This window comes from Falco rusticolus, chromosome 12 (assembly GCF_015220075.1).
Source record: "Falco rusticolus isolate bFalRus1 chromosome 12, bFalRus1.pri, whole genome shotgun sequence".
Classification (NCBI taxonomy): domain Eukaryota; kingdom Metazoa; phylum Chordata; class Aves; order Falconiformes; family Falconidae; genus Falco; species Falco rusticolus.
Window position 1 is genome coordinate 11,736,266 of NC_051198.1, and position 21,278 is coordinate 11,757,543.

Below are 21,278 nucleotides of genomic sequence, written 5' to 3' on the forward strand. Positions count from 1 at the left end.
ATCAAAATATCAAACCCTTTTATTTCTGCATTTTGTGTGTGTGAGAAATTATAGTAAATAGTATTAGTAGAACTATGTGCTGCTTTGAGGAAAACCTGAGATATTTCAAGTTCAGACATTTTATTAGGTTGTGTGTGAGTATTCTGTCACGGGTATTAGATCAGGCTTGACTAAGTAGACTCTCCATGTGTGTGCTGAATTACCAATTAAAGATTTGGGTTTTTTTCCCCTTTTTCTAGCATGTCTTTATTGATAATGTAGTATCAAAATACACCTTATTCATGTGGTCTGTCAGTATTAACTTTAACAGTGAAACCTAGTGTTTCTTTTGCCAATCTGGTCTCAAATTTGTTATCTTTGAGTGTATCCTGAAGTTCTTATAGCTAAAGTTGGAGTTAATGCTGTTCCCCATTTGCCAAAAGCTTCTGACAGCATTGTTGCATCTCTGTCCAAGTTTAGGGTGGATGCTTGATGTGTACTTTTAGAAGACTATTCATGGCAAATGTATAGAAGCTTAGTCTTGAAAGGTGCTGAGAATCACTACCAAATTAACAAATGCATACAGAAAGCCAAAAGGTCCGTGATCATGTTGCAAAATTATTATAGGGAATTTTTCTTCTCCTCTCCAGTGTTCTTATTTTACATCTGCCATTTGCAGATAAATGAAAATACTCATTTATCTAAAGATAGGAATTATACAGGGTGAGTGGAAAATTTCCTAAGAGAATTATATACTCTGCCAGTATGTATAAAGGTCAAGTTGAGACTGGCCACACCTAATTTTCATCTCCTGTTTTAGAGTGTTTGCTTCTATGGTCTTAAAGTTCTCCCCCTATTATTGTTCAGTAAGATGACTGAACAAGTTATTTTGCAATTAAGTAGTCAGTAATTTAATTCAATTAAAAATATAACAAATATAGCAACGAGACCTATTGTTTGACTGATAGCTGGGCTGATTTCAGGTCAAGTGCTTCCTGCTTCCCGCGGTACTGAGCAACTGTTAGATGGCACTGGAAAGAAGACTGTTTGCATTTCAAAATAAATATTTGAGGTTGTAAATTCAGAGCTTTGCTCACAGGTCAGTTTCTGTGAAAGAAAAACCTCAGGCTTGAGGTGATGCATAAGGACTCTTGATATGAAGCAGTATGTTGAAATAGTGTGATTAGTTTTAAAAAATTCAGAGCTGTTTTTATGTTTTGGGGGAATGAGTAATTTCTTTGTAAATCTAGGAATGGAAGTCATGCGTTAAAACTCTAGCATACAGTTGCAGTACAGTTCAGTTGATCAATATTCATAATGAGGTTAAAGCAATTAGTACTGTTTATGTAGGCTAGATTTTAAAGGTTACGTAGACCAGAAGCTGGAAATTTTTAATGAATTGCCTTGTAACATAAATTATGATTTAATTTGTATCTAATGAAGTGATATCATTATACTAGTATAGTGCTCTGTTCTAAAATGATTTCTGTCTGGAAGTGGTGGATAATCCTTACGTATGCTAATGTAGTAAGAGAAGAAAATGATGGTATTAAATATGCCTTTAAGAGTGGCAATGTCTTCATTATTGCCTTAAAATAAACATATTTTATTCATATTCTATGTCAAATCACAGCTTACACTTATATAGTGATAAAACAGTGGTGATGAATGCAGATAACCCACTTCGAAGCATTCCTGTTTACTTTTTCTTCTGTGAATCCTCATTTTGACCTCACCAATCGAAGAGATTCATCAGAAACAGCTACTACTAGGACATGAAGGGAAATTAATAGGAAGTTTGAAAAACTTAATAAAATCCATTTTCTGTTTTTAATAGGTTATAAAAACTACTACTGCTAACTGAAAAATAGTAGTACGCTAATTGGTTTAATGACTGGGGCTTTTTTGTTCTGATTTTGGGGTTTTTTTTCAAGGGAGGGAGAAATATTATTACAGCTACCTCCTTCTTGCTTGCAGCCAAAGGAATCTTTTGTTGTTTCCAAACACACAAATATTTATATTTGTGCACAGCAATTTACACTTTTCAGCCACAGATCATATTACTTTGTTCTTTAAGTTAAATGACTGACAATAAACTTCAGGTAGCATACTTGTTTTTAACAGTTAAACTGAATACTCATTAAACAATTTGTTCCAGAGGAAATTTGATGAAAAGTCAGAAGTACTTGTCCAGAAGCAAACCTTTTCAGTATACCCTTTCTTGTTTTTACCAGGACAAAGTATCTGGAGGTGCTGACTCAGTGGCTTGTTTTCAGTTGTGTTTCTTTAATTTGTAAACTCCTTTAAAACAAACAAACAAAGAGAAAAAGGAAAAAAAAAAAAAGAGGAGGACCACTTCCCTGTGTAGGGAATTCAACTGTATTGGCAGAAGCCATGCTTTACTTAGTGGTACTTTGCTGATACTTTAAAAGAAATCCATACATTCCCAGAAGTCCATGGTTGCTAGTCTGAAAACCTGCCTGTTGGGAAAGCGTTTAACGTTAATCTGTTTCAGCATGTGTGTGCATGTATATGCATGTGTATTTATATAGAGATATATATAAAAGGAGGAAATTTTTTATAATACTACAACCAACAATTTGAAAAGGAAAATCCCCTTCAGCCTTTAAGTAGAAAATCAGTATTCAGGTAACCTTAAAATTGCTCTGAATGCTGTTCCTCCTGCATGATAACCAGTATCCTCACAGCAAAAGTCATTTGGATGGTGCTGTCTTCTACTGGCTTGGCCAGTTACTCTATTGTAATCATGGTAAATTACTTTCCATTGTGTCATTTTCTGATCTTAATATTACCCTTTTTCAAACAAGTCTATATTTTTATTTTGAAGGCATAATTTTTCTGCAAATGTTTATTTTAAAATATTTTTTCTCCTCCAACAGAATTATGATTTAAATGATGATACAGTGCTTAATGAGATAAAATTAGCAGATGCTGATCAGTACCAGGTACCTGATTTGTGTGCAGAAGAGCTTGCTGTAATCCTTGGAATATGGTAAGTTAGTTCATAGTTACTTAAAAACAAAAATACAGCATGAACCATTGTGATAATGAAATCCTGAAGTGGTGAACTGATGGGACTTTTTTTTCCCTTCCTTACATAATCTGGCTAAAATGCTGGAAGACTTGCATTATACATGGGTAGAATTTTGAGTTATCTCAGGGTGAACATTCAGAATTTCAGCAATGTTTCATTAATTGCTATATTGTTCTTTGTGCCTCAGATTAATCGAGTTTCAAATGTCAGGTGGCATTAGATACCATATGGTAATGACACTTGGATAAATTTTGAAAACATATTTCAAAGTCTGCAATTGTCAGCTTCCTATGAGGGTTAACCGTGCCTTTCAAGCAAAAAGCTGCCCTGCTGTTCAGTGCAATGGGAATACTCCATTGCTGGTTACAAGCTATAGTACAAAGTCTGTGTGGGTTTGCGCCTAAATTTTTTTTCCCGGCTTTCAGAAATTGTATGTTACATGGGTTTTGGAAATGGCACAGAAGAACAAAAAGCAGCTTGAGATTGGAGGATCATAAGCTGGCTGCTAATGAATATCCTCATTTTGTAATAGAGAAATACTTTTTTTTTTTTCTATGATGTAGTGGTCATTTAGCTGATGACAGTTATCACACAAGTTTTTGAGTGTGTTTTCTTTGTAAAGTATTAGTACATTGAAGTAAAAATGTTGACTTTGATGCAGTATTCATCATTAATGTCTCAAAGCACTTTTCTGATCTACAAGTTGCAAAATGATGGAATCTGCAGTGCTGCTGAAATACATCGTGCAAGTCAGAAGAAGGCTAGGAGCTGAACAATGAGTGAATCCTAGTTCCCACATTTTAGACCGCTGTTTCCTCTGGGAGGGCACATGGATGTTGTAAGATCTATCTTTGTGATAGGGTGACAGCAATAATGGGCCAGTTATTAGGCCCACTAGTCAAAATTTTAAGTTATTTTTCCCTTTCTTGTCCCATAAGGTGGAGTGAAGAGTGTTTCCTTTCATATAGCCTTTTCTCAGAATGCAGCTTTTTGAAGGGCCAGATATTTGCTTGGCTATATAGTTGAAGTCAAATGTGAAGTTGCGTATCAGTGGTTTCAGCTATGCCCTTTAACCATTCAGCCCATCCACTGTAATCAGGAATTCATGAGTGCAATACGTACTGTGGCTTCGTATTTCCTTTATAACCCAGGTCTTAACCTTACTTTCTTTTCTAGGCCACATCTAGATCTAGTTTGAGGACAAAGGAGTGAAGAGTGGGTTGACATAATATTCTTGGCCCAGTCACTTCCAGTCTTTCACACTGACTCAAGTCAAGGCAAAGCCTTCCCCTTCTTGAGAAGCATTTTCATGTGCACTTCATTTTTTTTAACACAGTATTGGTTTATATTCAGATTATATCATCCCTCCTGCTTCCACCCTTCTGAAGGAAATTCTAATTTTTCTGTTGGTCTTTCTCTCTCTTTTTTTTATTTTTTTTAATGAAAGGGTAGAATTTGAATTTTACATTGGCTGGCTGCATAGTAGGTTTCTTGACCGCAGTATGTCACTTTGAAACCACCACTGTCAGGCTCTGAATAGTGGCTAGAAACCATCTTGACTGCCAGCTCTGTGTGTACATTATATTCCTAGTGCTATGTGATTTTGGCAGGACTGAAGGCAAGAAGCTCATGTTAAAAACTAAGAACAACCAACAAAAAATTGAAAATCAGTGTTCCTTCCCCATAGGAATGGTAAATGCCATTCAGTGGGTGGGATAATATTAAGCAGCTGAAACTGTTTCAGTCATAAATGGAGACAAGGCTTGATATCCAGCCATGTTGCAGAAGTGTTAGCAGAATGCCAGCTTTGAGAACTGTACTTCTGAGGGGGTTTAGGGTAGAACCCTCGTGACTGAGTAGAGTTTAGGCCTGGATTGCTGGCCATGCCCTTGGTGTTTATATCAGCTGTTGGCATATCAGTTGGCAGGGAAGCATATACATGTTAAAGCATTTAGCATTGGCTTTTAAACAAAACATAGTTCTCAGAACTTAGCTATGGCAGATTCCTTGCTTTTCTTTAATGCTAGAGGACTTCAGTTCTGTAAAGCAAATACCTCATTTTGTAATAGATAAGTTGGCTTTAGAATTCCTTTAAGTTTCCAAAGCAGTTCTAACTAGACTTTGTTTTAGGTCAAGTCCCACCTTAATGGTATCTGTTGTTGACTACCATTGTCAGCAGTGGATGTTTTTTCTAATGCAAATAAACTTCTAGAGACCAACCTGGTTTATTGAAGAAAGGCAGCCTGCAGATAGAGAGAGTAAATGTGAGCAATTTTTTTTCACATTTCACTGTGCTTGCTAGTATTGTTTTACAGCAAATGTCACAGAAATGCCCCTTAATTCAACTGAGATTTTTGTAGCTAAATAATGTTAACATCAACAGCATGCAGAAATGTTTCTGGATAGCAAAACAAACTGAAAATTGTTACAACTTCTGGAAAACACTTAATTACAATCATATAGGATCCTAAGGAATTACCTGAATGCACATATTTTCTGCTGTGAAGCAATTTTCATTTCAACTAGGTTACAATGATCAAATGGCTAAAGAAAGTACTATTACAGTATCAGTACAAACATTTTCATCTCCTCCTCCCCCATAACATTTTAAGAGGATATAAAATATTTCTTGAAGTGTTGAAATATATCATACCAGCTGTCTTTACAAAAATCCAAGCAATATCTCATGCTATATGCTTAAGCCAGCTTGTAAATAACATGCATGAGCCTGAATCAATTAGTTGTGGGGCTTTTTTAAACCTCTCTCTGTTACACTGATGTAAGCAAAGAACAAGTTATTTTTCAGTAATCCATTTATATAAAGAAAGTAGCAATGTAAACAGTACCCAGCCAGTTTTCTGTGGCATCTGTAATTTGAGGCAGTTTCCTTTAAAGTATTAGGCTATTCTGTTTCTTCTCTGCAAATTCCTTTTCTTCCAAATACTGAACAGTCTGCGGAACTAAATCTAAAAGAAAACATTCACCTGTTATGATAATTAAACTGTAACTAAAACAGAGTAGAGGGGGGGAAACCCACCCCAGTCCGCCTTACTTTACACAAAGGTTTCCTTTATTATTGTATCCAGATTTTGTAGGATCTGTGTAAGAAGTGTCTAGAGGTGTCTTCAGATCATCTTGCTGCAGGAGTAATGCCAGCCTAAAGGAAATATTAAAAGAAACTCCTAGGAGTGTAGAAATATTAAGTGGCTAGGATTTTTTTGATGTTTTATATGACAATAACTAGTCAAGGTGGTGTAAAATTTATTTTATAGTCAAGCCTTAAGACTGTGGTGAAAACTTTGCATAGAGCCTTGAACCAAGCTTTCAGAGGCTGATAGAAAAAGATCCTAAAGTTCCAATTTAAAAAAAATAATAATATATTTTTTCAAAAAAAACCCAACACCAAGAGCAGGTCAATGTGTGATTTCAATGATGTGTTAATATAGTACAGATGCCAGAATGCTGAGAAACTGAGAGGGGAGTGTTTCCCTTGTCACTTAAAAATAGCCCGAATTAGATCACTGTTGAATAGACAACAGCAGCTGTGTGTCAGCAGATTGGGAAGAAAATCCCTTCTCATCACTTGATTCACGATTTTTTAACAACAGAAAACTAGAAAAAAAAACCCAGGGGAAAATAGAAATTAGATATAGCTATAGAAAGTTCTAAGAAAGCAAAGAGAAATGTCCAGTGGCTGGTTATTTCTTAATGTTTTGCTGTCCCATCAATCAAATTGGGTCAAAATAGTGTGTTATACTGGAGGTACCTCAGCTCAGTCAAAAACTATACACCAGTCTTCAGTTGGTAAGGAAAGCATCAGGAAACCTAACTATTATATAGTAATACATTGGATAACAATCTATTAAACAGTTTACACAGTGAGCTGTAGAACCGTACTTGAAACAGCTGCATAAGTACTAAATAGCATTAGGAGTAAAGGATTTTTAACAGAGTTACCAAATATAACCTTTTGACTCAAATAAGAAAAAAAAAAAAAAAAAAGAAAAAAACCACCAATATACATGTTGGCAATGAAACATCAAGGGAAACTTGGGTAGGTGAAACAAGAAAGCATTTAGGTACTTGAAACGTGAGATTCTAATCTTAGCTGTCTGTCTGTTCTCTACTCAAGGAAAAATCAGCACCTGCAAAGTGTGATTCATTGCACTTCAGACACTTATTTTACAATGGATTGAATCACTTCCTATATTTATCTATATTTTTTCATGGACTCTGAAAGATGCATAGATGGTTAGTTAGATTAAAGACCTAAATTTTACATGGTTAAAGTTAGGTAAGATGGATTGTGCTCACTAAGATTTCATATATATATATATGATCACAGCCTTCTTTGTGCTTTACAGCAAGGTCGTGCTGTATAGCTTGTATCAGAAGTACAAGGCAACAGCAGGTAAACAACTGTTTTCAATTGGTTTTATAAGAAAGAACATTCTCTCTTCCAGGTCATTGGAATGGAAAAGGTTATGTTAAACTGACTGTGGAAGGCCAGAGCTTACATACGTTGCCCTGTGAAAGTAAAAGCTACAACAGCAAATCTTGGACAGCATTAAAGTTGATGAAGGTTTTTCCGTTAAATACTTTTTGACACTCTGGCCCATCTTTACAAGCACATCATGTAAATGTAAATTATTACTGTTTTTTTGAAACAAACCAATTACAGGTGCCAGACAGTACAGTGATTTCACCATAGCCAGTTTATGGCTGTTTAAAATCATTGCTGCTGCGCACCACAATGTATAGCTGTGTGAGGAGATGCCACTGGGGAAATGAACTTCCTGTCATGCTCTTCAGAATGCTCACATAAAAAAACATTAGTCACTTGAAATACCTTTGTGAAACCTTGAAAATGCTTGTAGAGTGATCAATTTGTTGGGTTTGGCTCTTTTTCATTCATGAAATTAACACAGCTTGTAAAACTGCATAGAAATACAGCAAATACTAATTAAAATGCCTATGTGGAAAGTCTGACCTATCTATTCATCATCTATCTCATGCTAGTTAACTGTAGTTGTAAGCAGTTACCTGAGGAACTTGAATTTGCATTGCCTGCACTTGCAGAGAGGTAACATGCCAGGAAATGTAAACAAACAAAACCTCAGCAGTTGTCTTCCTCCATCTAGCTTTATACTCTGTCTTCAAGAGTGACTGTGAGAAGATATCCAAGAGTGAAAAATAACAGGGCAAGCATGTGTTGCCCCCGTCTCCCTAATACTTTCCCAGCTACTAAAAGGTGATTTCCTGAGCCTAATCAACGTTGTTTGCATGGCAGCCCTCGATGGATCCCTCAAATATTTGTCATCTTCCATTGAGCCCATGTACATTCCTTGCATCTTTTGGCAAAGGTGTCTGTCTACATATATTGCTCCTGCTGTTCAACAACAAAAAAAGAAAAAAAAAAAAAGCCAGGTAGTTTTGGTTGCCAATAGCTTCATTTAGTGACTTCATACTCTTAACGGTTTCGAAAACCTTTGCAATGTCCTTCATTTGATTAGTCCTAGCCTAATGAGACATTCCTTTTGTAGAAATTGTTACATGTTTGTAAGTCATAAAACCTACTTATTCATCTTCATAAAACAACAGTCGTTCTAGCTGTCTGTTTTGGAAATTTTTCCAATACTGAATTATTGCTTTTGAAATGAAAGGTCTAGAAGAGAACATAATATTTATGGGTGGACAAACAAAGGCTTTATGCCATATTTTATGTAGGGTTTATGTTATGAATTTGTATACTTTATGCAGTATGCCCTAGTATGTTATTCTCTATTACTTTTCTAATTAATTACTTTACATTTTTATTTGCCTTTTTAACAGCTGCCTAGTACTAAGCTAATGTTTTCATGCAGCTGCTAAAGAGTTGCTCCTGAATAGAAATGGTCACATCAGAGCCTATCATTTTTTGTGACACTAGGACTGTGTTTCCTATTGTTCATTGCTTGGCACTTTTATCTTATTACCCTTTTGCTCTATTCTGTAAGGTCTTTCTGCAGCTCCTTATTGTCTATTCATATCTTTACTTCAAAGAATGTTGTATCATTTGCAAGTTTTCTTACCTCACTATACATTCTCTTGTTCCAGTTTATTTATTAATATAGCACAGTGATCGCAGCACAAAACCTGTGCAGGATTACACCAGTGACCTTCTCCATAGGGATGGCTGACTATTTGTCTCATACTATTTCCTATCTTTAATCAGTTACTGACCTTTGCCAAGACATTCCCTCTTATCTCATGAATGCTCAATTTCTTTGAAAGTCCTTCTTGATGAGGGACTTCACCCAAAAAAATCTTCGAGATGCAAGTTGATTTCATCATCACACCAGTTAAACCTTCCAAAAGCCCCCAACAGGTTTGCAATGCAGGAATTTTTTGTACAGAAGCCTGGCTGACCACAAGTGTTGTACTTGTCAAGCTCTCTCTAGTTGTTCATTCATTATATCGTCTCTCCTTATTTACCTGCAACAGATGATACACTTCCAAGCCAGTGTTACAGTGATCCCCTGACACCAAGTTTAAAGGCTGGCATATTTTTTGTTGCTCTCTTATCATTAGGCTCTGAGGTAATTTGAAATGAAAATGTAGACGCTGCTTTTGGTGTCTCAGCTATTTCATCCCAAAACTAATTTGAAACTTTTTTTTTTTTTTTAATACTGTTTGGTCCTGTTAACTTTCTAGCATCCAACATTTTAGCATGTAACATCTTTTGCAGCTTTTTAATTTGAGAAAGAATCTTCTCGCCTGTAATTCTCTCCCTTACCCAGAAAGGCTTTCTGGTGGGAATTTTACTATATTTTTCTACAATAAATGCTAATGCAATGATTTCATGTAGCTTCTTTGCAAAGGCTTTTATACCAGGGCTGTCATTTTGATCCTGTAGACTCAAAATTTTTGTTTCTGCTGTATTGGTAGAAGGTCTTAGCACTGATTTTGACTTTTGGTTAGTTGCTCCTTGAACACTTTTTGGACGCCATAATTATATTTTTAGAGATAGTTCATTATTATTATTTAATATTCCAGAGGTTTTGATCTTTTCTGTATTCTGCATTTTAATATAAGTTCAGCTATTTGAGAATTTCTATTTGAGAAATATTCTATTTTTAATAGCTTTTAACAATGTTGTTTAACATTTGTCAACTTTCTAAATCAGTTCTTGAATCAGAACTACTTAGTCATAATCCAAAAAGGGATACTTTGGAATGTTTGCTATTAATTAACCTGTTACAAAGACTATAACTAATTAAGTCCCAAACTGTTTAACTTGTTAATTAAACTGGATACCTTATCCATTAGGCTGCCAATGTAGATCTGATTAATCAGATTAAAGAATTGTTGGTAAATTGTAAGTGATTGGCAATTAGCTTTTGCCGATAGAAAATACTTTTTTCTGCTGCAGAGTAGATATTAATCTAAGGTTCTGTTTTATCTGTCTATAAAGAATGTCTATTTCTCTTTGTTTTCTTTACCTCTTCTATTTCATTAAACTCCCTAAGACAGGATTCAAGAGTGGACAGTAAATACCTTGCAAAGCTGAATGATGCAGTGATTAGTGACTTCTCTTCATAGTCTTATGAAAACATGCCTGATCATAGATTCTGTGGCAGCAGATCCTAAATTCCATTGTGATTTGAACGCCTGAAATTTTCTGGGGTGAACTGCTTAACCTGTCCTTGAAATCAGAATAAATGCAGGGCATGGAAGTCAAATGTCTGTAAAGTACTCTGACAAGACCTAACACAGTCATTAAAACTGCTTAAAAGCAAGCTACAGTTCTACTCTAGATTCAGATTTCAAATACAGCTTCAAATTTTATTTGATTCAGTATGGAAAATCATTACAACAGTTTAATTTTTCTGCTATATTTCAAGGTTTGCATTCCTGTATTTACGTGTCAAAGCATTTTACATGGATGCAGGAGAAATGGAAATTAGGGACCTATTTTAACACTGCTTTGGTCTGGAAGAACTGCATCTATAAGCTTCAAAAAGCTGTGACAAAAATCTATCTAGAATAAGGAAAGGACTAATCCTTTCTACTTGAATCAATATAGCTTCAGGATGCTGAAAGATAAGTTCCACTTGTGTAAAAATTTAACTGTCCCTTGGTTTGCCCATGCTTTTCAAAAGCTATGGCCATGTCACTTAACATTCTGGTTGCCTAGCTGCTGTGGTGTTCTTGTTACAATATTTTAAAGTTTTGCTGTCTTTATTACTTTCTATTTTTCCCCTATGGATAGAAACTTGTTATTTTTCACCTGAAGTCACATTTGCATTAGTGACTAATGTTTAGTGACTTTAGTTGACTACCTCAAGCTAACTGTACGTATTTCTGCTAGCAGCTGACATTGGACAAGAAAAAAGTAACCGAAGCAGAGAAATTCTTTATTACTTTCTGTTTTTGTGAAAAATTTTCCCAAGGAAGGAAAAGATGGTGATATATATATCAGGATTGTTTACTAGCGGTGTTGTCTAAAACTTTCAAAAAAGCTCACCAACAACATCGTGTTTTTCCTGTGGGAAGGTGGGGTAAAATGCATTACATAATAATTGTTAAACTTTTCTTCAACTGGTCTCTTCACCAAGATTCAGAATCACACAAGTTAAATCAGGAAGGAGGAATTATAGTTAGCTTTCCATATTGACAGAGTCCAACTTTACTGAACATAACAAGAATAAAAGGTGATGTCAAGGCCTTTCCTTGGTTTTCAAAGGCATTTCTCATCAATAGTCGACCAAAAGCATAATTGGTATTTCTTTGCAGCCATATTCAGCTTGCTCAAGCTAATGGTATTACAAAACATCAGCATAAATTATGAAGCATGTGTGGAACCTCTGTCATGGGTGTCTTTAGAAACAGACTGCATAAACATTTACATAAACATGCAAACTGTAAGTTAGAGGTTTGTAGAGCAGGAAGAAGAGTTGGAGGAACTCTCAAGCTTTTCTTCCACTGTAGAAATTGTGTTTTGGCTACTCTGGTCATGTTCTTCCCTACAATAACGTGCAAAACTTTTTTAAAAAATTCTGGTCAGTAATGCCTTTCCTCTCTCACCTATCCACCCACCCAATTTGCTTTATTAGGTACTTGTGTTGTAACAGGATAAAGCTAGTTGGCTGATTAATCAGAAGATGATTACCAGGTGAAAAAAACCTTTTCATGAAACCTCGAACCTTAAAAGAACTGCAGTTATATAATTTCAGTTCAGGTTTAAGCAGCCTGCTAATGTTTATGTCAGTTCACACAGATGTTTGTACTTGCAAACAAATCTCTCAGTAGTTTTTTGAAAATACGTCCATTTTATTCTTTTGATTTATGTTGCTATGAATAATCATCAGCTCAAAACCTGGTATGCTTTCAGATTCTTAATTATGTAACTTATATAACAATTGTAGCTGTTACCATTTTAATGAGTAGCTCCCATATACCGTTTACTTTCTGTGATAGCTTTTTTGTTTTAAATACATTTAGAAAATTCACTGCATATTGACTTTTTTTAGTTTGGTGAGGTTTTGTAGTTGTGTCATTGTTGTTGCTCCACCCTTCAGAAATTTTGGGGAAAGTTTGATAGGAAAGCATCAAGAAAAGCACTATTAAAGAGTAGATCTCTTTAAGTTACAAAAAGAGGGGAAAAGGGATCTTATCTCCTAATAGAAAGAGGAAATTGAATATCAGAAGGGAGCGTAATTATGCTTTTACTCTGTCTCTCAGCCTACCTGTATTTGGCTGCAGTCCTCTGAGCAAACGGTGTTTGCGTTGGCAGAGTGGAATTTGCTTCAAACTCATCCTTTAATTTCCTGAATATTTCATCTGTACTCGTTCCTAGGCTGCTCTAGTTTGATGAATATTGGTGGTTCCCAAAGAATGGCCATTGTAGCAATGCTGAAGCAATGCTCTCTGGAGAGAACCTTCTCTTCCTGTGTTTCGTTTTCTCTGTTCCCTCATGTAATGGGAGTGGAATTTGGAAGAGACCTATGCCACCAGGAAGGAGGCTTGGTACTGCTACACATAATAATAATTATGTTTCTTTTTGTGGGCATGCAAAGATAAAAGGGATGAGAGTGCTTGAATGGCATCAGTTTTCCTTTTTCCTATCTTGAGCGCTTTGCTGCTTACTCTTGGAATTCTTTTATTATGTCTTCATAGTTTATCATGTCTTTTCTTTAGAGGAAAAAACAAAACACATCAGACATTCTGGCCTTTTCTCACAGCTGGCAGATAAGCAAGTGATGGGGGAGAGAACTTAAAAGTGAAAAGCAATATAACATTAAAAAGTTTCAAAATGTGTTCATGCTACACCTTGGTAGAATTTACCAAAAGGAAATCCATGTGTTTTACCTTTTCTGTCTTGACCATTTTAGGCTGTAAACACTTGAAGGCAGAGGAAGGTTCTCTACTGAAAAGAAGATTCTTACTTCATTTGGGATAGTCATAGTAAATAAACTGCACATTACTGCATTTCTCAAACTTTTCTCTGTTCTGTCTCCTTTCTGCTCTCACAGCTTACATATAATCTCATTAAGTATACTCGGGTATGAAGACAATGTAAGCTTATTAGTCACATCTTCTAGTGGTTCCTCAGAGCCTATAGTATGTCCTGGACACAGCATAAATGTTACATCTGTTATTCTTCAGTAAGAAAAAGGAAACTCAATTTTTTTTGTCTGAGTTTATGGGGAAAAAACCTTACAAAAACAATTTTTTCTGTATTCTGCATGAGGTAGTTGGACTAGGATGGCAAGAAAGATTAGTGTCGTGATAACATGCACAATGTAGAGAGAAATTTTTCAGTACAATGTAAAAAAAATCAGCTTATTTCTAGCTTTCAGTAATAAGTAGACTGTTCTTCCTTCTGTTAACAAAACATGAAGCTGAAAAATGTAAACTGCAAGTACCATTAAATGAAAATGTAATTGCTGAGGTTGAAGGGGATTTCTAGCCATCTAGTTCAACTTCCCTGCCTGAAACAGTCAAATGGAGCAGGTTGTTTACGACCATGTTCAATTGGGCCTTGACTGTCTCCAAGGATGGATACACCACAACCTTTCTGGGTAACCCCTTTTGCTTTAGCATCCTCACATTAATGAAGATTTTGCTTACTTTTTTTAATGAAATTTGCTGGATTTCAGATTGTGCCTGTTGTTTCTTGTCCTTTCATTGGGCACCACTGCTATCAGATATTTATACACATTGATAAGATCCCCCTGAGCCTTCTCTTCTCCAGGTTAAACCATCCCAACTTTCTCACCCTCTCCTTGGATGTCGGATGCTTCGCTATCTTAATTTGTGGCCCTTTGCTGGGCTTGCTCCAATATGTAGACATCTCTTTTGATCTGAGGAGCCCACAGCTGGTGACAGTACTTCAGGACTGATTTCACCAGCACTGAGTAGAGGGGGAGGATCACCTCTCTCGACCTGCTGGCAGCGCTCTTCCTAATGCAGCCCAGGAGGCTTTGGGTGACATTGCTGCAAGGGTGCATTTCTGGCTTGTGTCCAACTTGGTTTTCAGCAGGACCTCAGGTCCTTTTCTGCCTCCAGTCTGTACTGGTGCATGGGCCTATTCATTCCCAATTGCAGGACTTTGCATTCTGTCCCATCATCAAGGTCATTAATGAAGATGTTAGATGTTATTTGATCCCTGGGATGCACCACTAGTCACTGGCCTCCAGCTGGGCTTCATGCTGCTTGTCATAATCCTTTGAGACTGGTGGTCCATCTAGTTTTCAGTCCACCATGCTGTACATTTACCTAGTCCACATTTCATCAGTTTGAGGATGTTATGCAAGGCTGTCAAGCACCTTTCCAAAGTCAAGGTAAAGTCCACCAATCTAGTCACCTCATCATGGAAAGCTATCTGGTTAGTCAAGCATTCTACCTAAATGCATGCAGACTGCTCTGTCACCTTCTTGTCCTTCATCTCGCAGATTGGTTAGTGTTGGAGGGAACTGCTGGAGATCATCTTGTCCAACCTTCTGCTCAAGTAAGGTCAGGACTTGATTTTGTGCTGTCAGCAAACTTGCTAGGGGTACACTCTGCCCCTTCACCCAGATTCTTAATAAAGATGTTGAACAGTATTGGACACTGTATTGAGCCCTGGGGTACACCACTAGTTACTGGCTTCCAACTCCACTTTGTACTGCTGATCACAACATTCTGGGCCTACCTGTTCAGCTGAATTTTCAGTCCACCTCACTGTCTGCTCATCAGCTTCTTTAAGAGGATCTTACAGGAGATACTGGGAGCCTTACTGAAGTCCAGGCAATCTCCCCTGCTCTCCCCAAATCTACCAAACCAGTTATGTCATGATGGAGGTTATCAGGTTGGTCAAGCATGACTTCCCCTTGGTGAGTCTGTACTGACACTCCCTCCATGTGTTAGGAAATGGGTACAAGGAGAATTTGCTTCATACTGTTTCCAAGGAATGATGTAAGGCTAACCTGGATCTTCCTTCTTGCTCTTGCTGAAGGTAGGAGTGACGTTTGCTTTCTGTCAGTCCTCAGGAACCTCTCTTGATCACCGTGGCCTTTCAGAGATAACGGAGTTTTCAACAGGCAGCCTCTGTTCTGTACCACCTTCTTGTGGCTAGTAATAAGGTTTTAATCAAAGTTTGACTGTTATTTCTGTAATGGCAATTGTATCATATGTACAAAGAAGAATTAACGAAATAGCAGGGAAAAAGTTAGTTTGAGTCGAAGTCTTGTCTCCGAAGTAAGATACCTAATGTAGGGAGCATAATTTCAATCTGTAACTATCATCACAATTAATATACTATCCTTGTAATTTTAACCTAAAATATGAAGCCTGCTAAAAAGTTCAAGGAATTGTGCAATAAATTTACACTTATTTATATAGCCATTATATAGGTTTGGTGGTGATGAAGCATATCTGTGGTATGATTTAGTATATATTTTCACTTGATTATTTTTTAATTATTTTTTTTAATTTTCACGAGGAGCTTGAATTGTACCCTTGCTGCTCTTTCTGCCACTTGAAAGTACCTCTTGTAGTATGTTTGTAAACATTGATGGGCTGTTGTCCTGGCTTAGGACAGGAGAGCATCCACCCATGTGGAGGTGTAAGCCCAATTTCTTTATTATCTCTGTAAACATACCCAACTGTGAATAAAATAATTTTAATTCTCATTTCTCTGTGTTCTTCTGGTTTTCCCCCTTGGTGTACAAGGCAGTGGTAATGCCAGTTACTGAGAGATGGATCTCTCTGGTCTTGTTCCTTGAGTGACTGGAACGAGGGTGTGTGTTTGAGAAAACCCTTCAGCACTTTTCAAGCATTACTGGATTTTTGCTTCGCAGAATCTGTGTTCAATTAGTCACAGAACATTAACAAAAAACAGACCTCTGTAAAAACAGAGAATGGATTTAAAACTTTTTAGGATTTGTAAAACTTCTTCTATAAGCTTATGCTGAGTAAGATGTTTCAATTTAGAATGGTATTGGAAAGGTACTACCAAAATATCTTGGTCCCCTAAATGGTTCTTTTTTTCTGTGACTGCTCGTAGAGCTAGGCTGCCTTCTGCACATAGCATACTCACATTTGTCATTGTAACAGTTTTCTAGAATGTCCTTTAGATTTCTGCAGGTTTGAAAAATGTGTTCTGCATGTTGGTATTCTAAAGATTAAGTCAGCATTGTTATATCTTACTCCTTTTTCTTTACAGTATAGACTTCCAAAAGAACAATCCAATACACAAATTAACTGAAGAGGAACTTCTGGCTTTTACTTCAGTAAGTAATTTATCTGGACTTCTTAGTAAACATGTTTTCACTTAAGTTAAGCACCAAACAGTAACCTGCCAATCACATTAATCATGAAACTGTAAACTAAATTTCTTCTAGCACTCCGTCATCTCTTAACTTTTTTTCTTATTTCAAGAAATTAAACTAATGCTGAAGTTCAACCCAATTTAGAGCCATTGTCATCATTCAGGATAAGCTTGAAATCTAAAAATTTAATTTCACCTGAAAACACACACAAAACACTTTTTTACGTGTCTGTTTCAATTTTCGTTAACTATGAATTATAGTGTAATATTAAACCATGCATTTTTACAGCAAACACTTCCTAGGGCACTAATGTTGAAAGTGCTGCTCTTTGAACAGTGTTAAAGTGGAGTTCAAAAGGAATTTCAGCTTTATTCTGTCAGATTTAGACAGTCTGTGTATCAGATGTTCTGCTTAGACATGCATCTTTCCAGTTCAATGGCTGATTTGCTGTAAAACAATTCTGTAGCTTCCAAAGAAGTCTGGAAAATTCTATATCAGTGCTTTTTCAATGTAACTTTTTTTACTCAACTCAAAATAGAATTCATTTCCCTCCTTGATGTTTTCTGCTTTTGTGGTTTTCAGCAGTAGTTGGGGGGGGGGGGGGGGGGCAGCAGGCAGGCGTGGAGGAGGAAAGGCCAGTGATTATATTGCCTTTTTTGCTTACTCTCCACAATGTTGGACTTCAGCTTTGGTACAGTAAAGAGGGCTTGCTCTCCTACCCAAGCCTTTTGTAGTCTAAGACCTTTTTGCTATGGTAGCACCATCTGAAAAGGTAAATTCTTGTTAAGAGTATGCAGATCCATTTGATTTCAGTTGAGCTAGAATTTTATTACTGAAACCTGTAGTTACGTGAAAGGACTATGGACAGTAATCAAAGAATAACTATGGTAGTGTTCGGTTGGGGTTTTTTTGTGGTGGTAAAAGGGAGTTCAATCTGCAAAAAATGGAAATGTACAGAACATGAGACTGTCCACTCTCACCTCATGTTGTAGTAATTCAAGTACCCAATAAGGGTATTAAAGAATGGTGATCAATAAAAAGGAGGGGAAAAAAAGCCTTACAGAAAGAATGAATATGTACAAAGTTAGGAAATGCACACATAGAAAAGGCTGTAGGAATGAAAAAAAATGGTAAACTGAGTACTGCAAGTTTTTCTTAAAAAAAGCTAAACTATTACAGTATAATCTTATTTAAAAAATAATGTTAATGCAAATGAATGACATTTCAACATGTGCGTATAATTTAATTTTTGAAAAACCCTGCCATTTTGATGTTAATATATTTTCAACTGAGGGTCTTCTGTGAAAACTCAGAATTTTGCTTCTGATATTTTATTTCCTGTCACACTCCCTGGACTTTTTTTCTATGCTTGCTGCTACATTCTTCCCACTACCTCTTATTGTTTGCATAATTCTTTGGTGGAAAAGCAGCTATTGTATACCTGAAGCCTGAAATAACTTATCCATATATTCTATCCTTTTATTATTAAATGGAGTGAAATTGTGATAACAGAACATCTCTAACAAGGTTGACCCTACTCCTGTATTTTCCTGTGTTTCCAGAGTAATGTAACTAGGGGTGGGGTTTAGCTGTTTTAACACTTGAGTTTTCAAACATTTAAATGTTCTTCGCGTTTCACAGCAGAGGAGTAAAAGTCAAGGTAGCACATATGCAAGGCAAGAAATATAATCAGATTTACTGTCATCTTTTATCTGACATTGCATGACAGATCATATGACCTGTTATCTGAGATATAAGAGATCTGTTAGGTGAATTCTTCATAATGATATGAAAATTAAACTGCATTTTTCTGCCATCTAGTGGCTGATTCCTCAAAAATCACAGAGCAACTGATGAACTTGCCCCTTAAATATTTATTGTAGTGACTTGTGGGGAGCTTATATTTTCATCCATTTATTTATCTTTTTATAGAGCTGCTAATTCAGCTGCAGCTTGCTTCACCCTTGTAAGATGATCAGCCACTATCAGGATAGATCTCCAAAGAAACACAGCTGAAAGATATGTGTAGGTTTCCCTATCACTTTGTCCTCTGAGTAGCAAAAAAGAAGAGTCTATAGCAATAAGAGAACACAAGAAATCATGCAGAATTCAGTGGATAGCAGTGACTTGAGGCAGCTGGTTACCTAAAAACTAGAGAAAATAATAAATTTCAATATCAGAATAGTGCTCTTTTAAACTTTTGCTTAATGTTTCCAAGTTAACTGGGTGTAGGGACACCATTTAATCTTACAATTATTTTCGCTTTTGATCTTTTGACCTGTGCATGCAAGACACAAACAAGAACACGTATGAATTGTAATCTTACCATTGCAGATTTTTGCTGGAAACTGAACTGGGAATCAGATACTAGCTTATATAATTTCTTTTCAATAAAGGCATCTTTTGAATTTGTACCTGAGCCCGAAATTGTGAATAGTCACTGCAGAATTTCGTAATAAAATATCTGAGCTCTTTTGCACCTTAGTTCTGAACTGCTGAGGCAAGCAAATCCATTGCTGTTCTCCCTGGCAGCATGAATGTTAACACAGCCTTGGTTCTTGTGGTGTCTGCTAGCTGAATAAATAAGTGGAGCCGCAAACATTACTACTTCTATTTAAGGTATTTACCAAGCTTTGGTACTACCTACTGGAACAGGCAAATGAGTAATTTCTTAAGCATCATTTAAACTGCTGTGCGTGTGTGTGTGTGAGCAGGCATCTTCTCAGCCTACATGTGGATTCCTAAATCTGCAGGCTGGTTAGATGGTTGTCATGCATTCATCTGATATCTGCTGAAATTTATGTTTTCTGAAGAAAGGAAGGCATTTCAAGATATCTTAGGAAACTGGAGACATTGTAAGGTGTTTTTAATAGTGAATTGTCAAGAGATTCTCTTGCTTTGGACATTGCAAAACAACGGCATGTGACCTGCAGTTTCTCTTGAGCAGAGAGAATTAAGGTCCAGCTAGTATGAGATGGAAAGGATGATCAAAGTAAACTCAAGTAGATGATGTGGTCCTGCCTCATACTAGGTGTAGTTTGGCAAACAGGCATTCTAAACTCCCTTTTATGTCTGTAGAAGTTGAAAATTACTAGATTTATTATTTTATTATTTTTTTAAAACAACATAGCTTATAGTTCTAAAAATAGCACTAAGTCACTATTAGTCACTACTTGGTGACTGCAGTCAAATACAAAAGGATTGCTGTTTTTCATTTACTGAAGTTGCTTGGGAATAGTTGCCATTGTCCTAGAAGTGCTAACCTTGCAACTAAGAATCACTTCTAGTATTGCTAATTTTTGAACCAAGGTGTGGGGGTGTATCAAATCCTGTGTATTTATGTGTTTAGTCTCATTGGCAGGGATAGCTCCTCTTGATAAAATAATTTGGACTTCGGTGCTTGAGGTGTTCTAGTCAAATCTGTTCACCTATCAGCGTAATATTTCAACTTTTAAGCTGTTAATGTATAGGTGAAATCAGATACATTTGATTTTTTTTCTGCTTATAGTTAAATCGTTGATTTGATATTTTTACATAAGATGTAGCTCACATGCACTTCAGAATAAACACAATTAAACATTTAATTTTAAGGGGAATTAAATATGCTTTTCCTCATGCATAAAGGTTCAGGGAAACAGTTATGTTTTTAATTAACTCTATTATGGTAAGCACTTGGACTCCTAAGAAAGTGAAGATCCTATTTAGAATTCAAATATCACACAAGCTACTTCAGCGACACAGTTATGCATGTATTATTTGGCAGACTTTCTGGTTTAGCTAACTGAATGTTGCATTTCAAAGCCTTTTTTACAAGAGCAAAAGGGGGACAGTAAACCAGTAGTGAAACCCAGTGCTTCTCTGCTAGAATTAGTACTTTCTTCCTTACAATAAACTTCTTTCCTCAGAGCTTTCTATATAGGAAGTGGGAAGTATACGATGCAAGAAACCCAAGAACTAATTTAGTACTGCTTTCACATTGAGGTTGTGTACCTTAGTTTACTTCCAGCTGCCCAAGTTAGTGTTACAAAGCCTAAATATGCTTCCTTATTCCATTTTTAATTTCAATGGATTGGTTTTAATGTAAAAATAATAATGTGAACTCTGTTGGGTTTTATACTGGGCAGCAGTTTTTCACTAGAATTTTACAAATGCATCACAGATCTCTGTATATCAGTGGCCCAAATTATTTTTAGGAAAAAAAATCCTCCTTGTAAATGAGCAAAAATAAGGTCTTAAAATAACTTCTATTAAATATTTGCTGTTTACTTTATTTTGAATAGGAAATGCAGTTAAGACAATATACCAAAAGGGAGATTAAATGAACAACACTTATACAAATGTACATGATATTTCAGTATCTTTTTTTAAAATATTTTTTTTAATTACATTTGAAGCTTTATAAAAGATGTCCATCATGTGAACATAAACTTTAGAACAGGAAACTAAAAAGT

General features: G+C 36.1%; 1 protein-coding gene across 1 annotated transcript in view; it reads left to right on the forward strand.

The window, feature by feature from the left end:
• TTC27 (tetratricopeptide repeat domain 27) overlaps positions 1–21,278 on the forward strand; it is a 126,605-nt gene that overhangs the window by 29,796 nt on the left and 75,531 nt on the right. The window contains exons 8-9 of the mRNA XM_037405672.1: positions 2,880–2,992; positions 16,722–16,788. Coding sequence (XP_037261569.1) covers positions 2,880–2,992; positions 16,722–16,788 — 180 coding nt within the window. The remainder of the gene's footprint in view (positions 1–2,879; positions 2,993–16,721; positions 16,789–21,278) is intronic.